The sequence below is a fragment of the Corvus moneduloides genome, chromosome 1 (assembly GCF_009650955.1).
Source record: "Corvus moneduloides isolate bCorMon1 chromosome 1, bCorMon1.pri, whole genome shotgun sequence".
NCBI classification, from domain to species: Eukaryota; Metazoa; Chordata; class Aves; order Passeriformes; family Corvidae; genus Corvus; species Corvus moneduloides.
The window spans coordinates 82,065,615-82,074,247 of record NC_045476.1 but is presented as its reverse complement, the minus strand read 5'-3'; the positions used below and the strand labels follow the sequence as shown (position 1 = coordinate 82,074,247).

The following is an 8,633-nucleotide window of genomic DNA, read 5'->3' as shown; positions in this document are numbered from 1 at the left end:
AGGAAATTTCTTATGTTTGATTCAGCTACTAGACTTTTTTTTTCCAAGATGCTATTGATTTAATATAATAGTCTGTGTGAAAAATCTGAAGCAAGAAAGAAAAGAGCATCTCCAGAGAAGCCTTCAAAACTTCTAGGAAAAATATTAGATCTCAAACTTTGTTTTTTTCATTTTTTCCCAGATAAACAACTACACTGACTATGAACACCATAAAACACAGAAATTTAAAAGGAACACTCTTGGCAGAACTTACCACTTCCTTGGTTGCCATTATCAAGAGATGTGGAGTTATGTTTTGTATCACTGTTTATTTCATTATCCTGTGTTTAAGAACATTCATTTGGAAAGCTAATATAAACAGTGCTTTATGTTAAAAATTATGCCTGAATATCTTTTCTTTAGAAGCACATCTCAAAATCCCAAAGACAAGGACCAAGGGGACTTCTGGAAGGGAAATTTTTGAGGAGCAGGAGAGTGGCACTTCTGTGTGTGAGATCTTAGGCTTCGAAGACAAGCATCTGAAAGTGCTCTGACAATGCAAGACAAAAGGTAGAACTAAAGCTAGTTCTGGAACAGGAACACCATCATTACATACACATTGCTCAAGTTGTAACCCTCTCATATGTTGGAAACAGGAACAAAACCATATAGCTTGCAACACAAGTCTGTTCTGGCATACATTGGTCACTTAAGTAGATGAGAATCTCACAGAGAAGGAAAATCTCTGTCTTTCAGTACTGAGTGAGCTGCTGATTGCTTGCTGAAGAAAATACGTTGGATAAGTACTAAAGAAGTCTGCATTTGAAATCACAGAGATAATTAGTGCTAACACACTGAGGCTGGTCTACTTTTTCATACTTTGCTGGCAACAATGCTTTAAACCTACGCTGCATCTTAGAGGTGGTCACCACCTTTTATTTCCAGTTAATCTTTAATAGGAAATAGTACCTTTCAGTCACTGATGGGGGATGCTTGCAAATGTTCAGCAGTTAGCACATGTTATCACATGATCTAAGCAATGAACATTTGTGACATAACATTGACATCAAAATCATTTAGCAAATGCTGTTAATAGACACCTTTCTCACAGTGATGATGCCTTCCTGCGTGTCTTTCTGTGTCACAATATCAAACATATCGGTCCCATCGCCATCTATAATTCTGTACTCTACTTCTGCATTTTTTCCAGTGTCCGCATCTGTGGCTTTAATGCTGCCAATGGCTGTCCCAACTGGGGAGGACTCAGGAATGCGGAGATGGATGGTACCTGTCAAAGACAAAGAGCCATTCAGGACTCCCACAAGCTGGTATACATGCATGGAGTAACACTGTGTGACATAATAGCTGATAATATAATTTTGTATGTTTTTTATTCTAGAGAACTTGCTATTTAATATTGAGAGGATGGACAAAATATGAGGTAGAGAACTATGCAGAGGAAAGCTTTATATAGAAGATTGAAAACAAAATTGTAGAAAAAACATTAATAGAAAAGTAGGGTTGAGAAGGACCCTTATTCTGTCTCAGAGTAGAATCAACTATATCTGCACCCTTCTTGCCTTTCTTTTCCTTGTAATTTTCTTGTCCTCATTTTTCTTTCATTCCTGAAATATCATCTGGAAAGACTGCTTTGTGTTCTTGCCAGGTTTCACTCTTCTTTTTTACCCCATAATATCTAAGGGTAATCTTTGAGATATATTTTACACATATTTTGTCATGGAAGCAATAACAAGAATAGAATTCCTTGATTTTTCTGGCCAATTCTATGCAGGAGACTGACATTTCAGCTTTCAAAAATAGATAGTAAGATATCATATTAAATAAATTTGAATAACCCATTAATACAGGGGGAGGATTTTTAAAAATCTACAAGCAGAAATTGTGCCTATACTTGCTAAAGCAGTTAATTCATACTCAAATAAGCTTGTGAATATTGCAGTTCCTGGTTTGTGCTACTTTTTCTATCTCAGTTATATCCCTTTATTGTGGTGTCATACAGCTGATAAAATACACAGGAATAAAACTGCCATCATTCAGACATGCTGCAGTAAATTGAAATAAGTATCTTGCCATATATTTTAGCATTCTATGTCCTAGTCTTAGTGTGAAAACTGTAAATAAGTGTTGAGATCTTTGGTCCCATCTGTTGGAACATACACTAGATAAAACATGTTGGGGACATAATGCACTATGACGAATTCTCAGAAAAATATTTTTAAATTGATTAAAATCTACTGTTGTCATTCCAAAGATGAAAGTGAAGTCATCAACTCTCTCTTGAGCAACATTTTCTTCTCTGGCCTTAGTTAAGTTTTCCAAGGTTTTCTGTTCTACTTAGAGACTACCTAAGTTAAATGAGTTAGAAGTATACTTTAGTTGACAATAACACAGAAGTGGAAGTGGTAAAGGGCAGCAACCTCAACAGTAAAAAGTTGAACAGGGCACCCAAAAAGCAACACATACATACATTGCAACAAATGAGTAGTACAGAAAAGTCCATTATGGGAGTTATCAGCTTTGTGCAATAAAGAATCATGGGGAGAGAGCAATGGCAAGGCTGTATGGGAAGGTCACTGACAACATGACTTTTAACATATCTTCAGGAAAGCATGAGCCATTTGAGGGTTATTGGTGTATTACAAGCCAGCTACAGAGTGACAGTCACTATAAAAAATGCCTATTATTCATTGGGTCATTTGAGATCTTTTTCTGTTTCTACAGAGTTATTTTTTTCTGTTTGATTATGTCATTATTTGACAAACCTAAAAAAACCGCAAAAATTAAAAAATAAATGCATTCACATTTAGTTTACAATTAAAATTGAATGAAAAATATTGAAATATTGAAAGTCAATTTCTTCATTTATTTTTACTTGAGCAGTTTTTAATATGAAACTGACATATAGCAGCAGAATGAATTCTTTATGGCTGTGTACACCCCACATTCTATTTATATGTGGGTTTTTTTGCTCAGCCACATTTTGATGATCAATCTACTACTTTATCCTGCATTTTCTCTAACATTTTCATTACCTTTCTCTAATACATAAACCTGTATGCTTCACTACTAGAGAATCTCTCTGTAATCACCTAATGGTTAAAAAAAAAAAAAAAAAAAAAAAAAGAAGAAAAAATTAGCACCAGTTTAGTACTTAAACAGTACTGTAGGAGACTATGGTGAAAAACTGGGGGGTTTTTTATCCCCCATTAATATTTATATGTTATAATTATTTTTATGAGGTGTCAACTATTCCCCACGATTTTTTCTGCAGTGCTTAAAACTACATCTCCAAGCTATGCCTTGTGGACACTACTCTGACTCCCAGTGCAATACCCAAGTCATTAATTTAGTCTACAGTGGTAAGAGCTCATATCATGAACTGCTAATAAGGTAGTAGAAACAGAGAGTGAAAATAACCAGAAACATATAATCTAAAAGATAATTTTTAATCTACCCTATCCATTTATAGAAATCTCCACCATAGTATGAGACACTTCATTTTATTATTTTTGTCACTGAAGACATTTAATGCTTTGACTAAGTATGGGATACAGTGCAGCTTTAGACACTGTATCAGAATACAAACTACACCAAAGTAGAATTATCCTTGCAAAACTCTGCTGTCAGTCTTATTTCTCTCTTCTCAAGGAAAATAGTCAACTCTTGCATTTACTCCAGTGAATGATGTCCTTTAATTTGTCTGTCAGGAAAAGAAATGGGAGAATCAAGGAAAGGAACACTTTTCCATATACTAAGGAGAGCAGAAATCAGCTCGAAGATTAAAGTCTACACACTTGGGATTGCAAATACTTCAGTCAGTCATAAAGAATGAAAAAGCAATCTTATTTTGCTGTTTACCCTTCTTCCCATTCACTCTTGAATAGCCATATAATGTAAAGGTAAATATTATAAAGTACTACAGGCTATAGTCTCACAGGAGACATGGGCTGCCATAAATCAGCCAGGACTGAGTTTCATTCAGAATCAGGCTTCTAAGTTCATAAATCACATTTTCTGTTTATGACTGATCAACAGTATCTCCTTACTTTTGAGAACACTTGGAAATATTACAGTTGAAACAGAGATCCAGTGTCTGAGGTCTTTGAAGACCTTTCTGTAGGACCTTGAAAAAGTTTTCAATCTCATCACCACCATTATCTATGTGGGTTTTAGCATATTTTTAAGATGAGAAAAATATTCTGAAGAATCTTTGCTTCATAATCTAAACAACAGAGGAATTAGGGGTTCTTATGTATATATATTTTTTTTTGAGAAAGTACGATACAATACAATATGTAGAATTTTCCACAATTTTAATATGAGTTTCTCGTGGGTGACATTTAAGCTGTTATTAAAAATTTTATTGAAACATATAGGTGTAATATGCTGAGTCCTATGGAAACATAATGGGCATTTTAATACTTAGTCTGGTAATTTATAAATATGATATGAATATTATGGTCTCATGAACCTAATACATCTATTTTTTTATTAATGGAATAGAAGAATAGTTTAACTTAATCAGTTTGAATTCTAGAAGTCTTACTGAACTCTGTTAAAACCATGAATCATTATAATGTCTATCTGCATTTTGAGATTAAATATAAAGATTTTTTTTAAAAAAGTCAATAGCTATTTTTACTTTCATATATCTAGTAAAATGTGTCATCTTTGTAAATGTTTTATTTTTCATCTTCAATGAAACATACATTTATATCTAACAAAGAAATTGTCAGAGAGAAAACAGAGAGAAAAAAAACCAACAACATCAAAAGCCCATGAGAGTAAAATTAAGTCTCCTTAAAGCAAACGACAAATCTGATTTAAGCTGGCATTAAAGAAAAATGCAGAGATGCTACATCAAATCCTCCTCTCACTCAAACATTATGTTGGACTCCCAGGTAAGTCATGTAAAAATGGTCCAGAAAGTTGATTCCATCATTCTGACTTCTAATTTAGTACACTCTTAAAGAAACAAGAAAAAAGAAAGAAAAACATAAATATGCACTTTTGAGTCTTTTATGCTGTCTTAAGTTTAACCGTTTTTTTTTTTTCTGTAAGGCTTTGAACATGACACCTCTTTGAGTAGTCTTCTTCAGTATGTCCAGAAAGGAGTAATACAGCATTCCTCTCCTACACACCAATGGAAATACCATAATCTTCTATATACAAAGGGAAACAATAAAGATAATAAATAAAAAAGTTGAGGGGAAAGAAAGAAAATAAAATTATAAATTAACAATAAATTCTGCTCAGAACAGAACACTTGTAGAAATACACAAATTCTAATTACTCAATGGTGCATGATTTTTTTATTTCAAGTGTGTAAGTGAAATGACGTGCTGCGAAACATCTTAGCTAAACACATATATATTAACTGCAATATTAAATTGAACAAAATTACATACTCCAGTTGTGCCATAAAGAGCATAATTTGAAGCTGATTCTGTTATTTTGATCCAGAAGAGTGCATCAGTAACTACTGGATTGAGTAGAATTATACAGAACGTATAAAATATGTGGTGAGGATACTCTAAATCCTTTACGTATCAAGTAAGTCTAAATCATCCTGTAAGTATTGCAACTTCAATTTATTCAAAAGGCCTCAAATGTATTTAAAATGCTTAACTGTTATAAGTTTGATGTTACATAGTTTAGTATTTCCATATTAGATAGAGACCAAGAACATTTTAACATTTTAGTTTGAGGATAAAAAGTCTTGACAGCTGTATTATCAAAAGGCAAAAAGCATTATAAAAACCTCCACTAAAGCTGTAAAAAACCCTAAAAAAGTTAAATGTCATTTACTTTAATTTGGGAAATTTTCTATGATGTTTTATAGCTCTTATAGCTGAAAAAGTACAAATCTGTTTGATTCTCTTCAAGTAATTTTTTTCCACATTCTTCATGATTAAATACTTAAGCAGATACTTCAATTCAAACATTTCTGCATATCTAGAATTACAACATGTTTTATTTGCCAGTGGGAGAGCATGTAGGATTTAAGCAATAGGTATGGAAAGAAAAAAACATTGCTCTAATGCTCTTATGAGTCCACCTACTATTGCTCCCCATATTATTGGGAGGTATTCCAGATTTACTGCAGTTATATTTGATCATGTAACTGTTTTCTAACAAACAAATGCTGTAACATTTAATATACTGCTTTAATAATAATAATCAGCACATAAGCCTTTTGTTTATGTGTGCCCCATAATCTAGATTTACTCTAAATTAAACCAGATGGTGATTGCTTAACTCTTATAGCACAAGTCAACTATTAAATGCAGCTTACTCTGGGGGAAGCGAGGTGGATTGTCGTTGACATCAGTCAGTGTGATGTTCACGGTGGTGGTCCCTGATAATCCACCCATCTGGCCTCCCATGTCCTTTGCCTGGATAACTACTTGGTACTGCTCCCTGTTTTCTCTGTTCATGTTTGGCAACGCAGTTCTGATGATACCTGAAAGAAATACATTGAAAAATAAAATCGCTAATGATGCATCTTTTTTTTGTATTAGTCTTCAAACATATTTCTAAAATATTCATTTAATGTTTCAAGGTACACATTTCTGTCCATAAGTTTTATCATAGTCTACTTATAATTATAGTCTTTAGTCTATAGTCTTTAGTACAGGCTATGTCTTGGTTGAATACTTAGTTTTACATCACAGGTCCCTTTCCAGTTTCACGCTAAAAATGATTCAAGATATTTATGCATAAGGTTTAGGAGAAAGATCACCTTCTATTAATCCAAGTAGAATCGTTAGAAAAAAAAGAACAATATTTTCTAAGAAGAAACCTTTATTCTTGCCTTTATCAGAAATGTTATTTAGATCTTAATCTATAAATAGTACTGCTGTAAAATCACTTATACTTAATAATTTCAGCTGTAATAACTCTTGATTTTTTATATGTATTATAAAAATTATACATCATGAGAAAAAAGCAAGAAATGTTCTTTCATTTCTGTTAGGCTTTAAAAATAAAATTTTTAGGTGACCTAAGGTCTTTTAAATGAAAGAATTTAAAGTTTATGATAAATGAAAATAATCAAAATTTTCATGACCTGTTTCTGGTTCCACAGAGAAATATGGCTGCCCTTGAAGTATGCTGTAAATTATTCTGGCACTGTTTCCATATGAAGGGTCATCAGCATCAGTAGCTGTAACTTGGACCACAGAAGTACCTGAAACATCCAAAGCCAACTTAGTTTCACATGACACTATGTGGAGATCTTAGAGCATCAATTTCCATTCCAACAGACACCAAAGAAAATTTCAGCTAATATCGATTGGATTTTCCAAATATATTTGTGATCTTATAATCAACATCAGGTTAATTTTGCATCTCCTTCTAAACAAATTAAAACTAAACTTCCCTAATCCCACGTGTGATTAAGATTTAATCAGAAAATGTAAACAATAGCTATGTCTGAGATTAATTCTTATCCTTACCTAGTTACAATAATTTCTTGTATTCACATCCTCTTTTCAGAAGATTTTTTTTTTTTTTTTAATTGCAATAAATACCTGCTTTCCATTGCCTAGAATGGGTTTGGGGTGTTTCGTGGTTTGTTTTTTTTTTTTTCCTTTTGCTTTGTTCAGTAATATCAGGATGATATGAAACTATACATGCAGGAATATGACAGACAAAGATGATTAAACAGGTCAATGGAAGTTGTGAAAAACAAGTCATCAGTTCTCCCTGCTTTCTAAGTGTTACTATAGATAGATACTACCAGAAGAAACATTTTCACATGAACTTTGAAATCTGCTGATTATTTAGGCTACAGAAACTTTCCTAGCCTTAAAGACCTCTAAATTTTAGTAGAATATACCAGTCCTTCAAAACATGAAATGTTTGCCATTACTGCTGACGGTTTTTCCTCAATCAAAATATTTTCTACATCCTGTTCAACTCTTCCATCAGAGGAATAAAGTATGGACAAGAATCTCTCCTACTGTGCATCCATAAAGTGCAAATACTATTTTAAGCATATAGGAAAGAACTGAAAAAAAAAGGGAAAAAACCATCATCATATGCACATGACTGGCTAGCCATAGGCTAATCTGAGGATCAGAAGACTTTAAAACTTGTTTCTCCTTTTATCCCAATTCTTCCAAAATTCTTTTCCCCACCAAATACTGCCAAAAATGAAATAAAGCACCTGTAAATCCAAGGCCCGTGTGTCTTGGGGTGACCTTATGATGTGTATCCCATATCGCTGCCTATGCCCAGAAATTAATTTTTGTGCCTTTCTATGCCTCTAAACTGAGCCTGAAAGGGGGAAGGAAGAAACTGAGCAAAACTTTCTCAAAGCAGTTTGCAGCTCGTTCAAGGTTACAAAAAGATAGCAGGTTTTTTTTTTCCCCTAGCTGGGGCAGGGGAGGGAGGAAGCACCCGGCTTGTTTTTTTTCCAGTCAGTTTTTGGCCAGTTTTTTCTTCTTCTTGTTCTCTGGAGAGAGACTGAGAGTTGGACTTTGGATTTCCTTCTCTGGAATTCCGGATTTTTCCCCTTTTCTACTGGACTGCTTGATTGCTGTAACATCAGAGCACATCGGGAGGACTTTCCACCGGGCACAGAGGGCCTGGCCCCGGCCCAAGCCCCAGCTCCGAGGAGACCAAAGGGA

At 33.8% G+C, this 8,633-nt stretch overlaps 1 protein-coding gene across 2 annotated transcripts in view; it reads right to left on the bottom strand.

Moving 5' to 3' along the window:
- Positions 1 to 8,633, bottom strand: part of LOC116447838 (cadherin-10) — a 101,265-nt gene that overhangs the window by 17,549 nt on the left and 75,083 nt on the right. For both annotated transcript variants that reach the window (XM_032117492.1, XM_032117482.1), the window contains exons 4-6: positions 7,070 to 7,189; positions 6,296 to 6,463; positions 1,080 to 1,267 (exon numbers count right to left, since the gene is read on the bottom strand). In XM_032117492.1, coding sequence (XP_031973383.1) covers positions 1,080 to 1,267; positions 6,296 to 6,463; positions 7,070 to 7,189 — 476 coding nt within the window. The remainder of the gene's footprint in view (positions 1 to 1,079; positions 1,268 to 6,295; positions 6,464 to 7,069; positions 7,190 to 8,633) is intronic.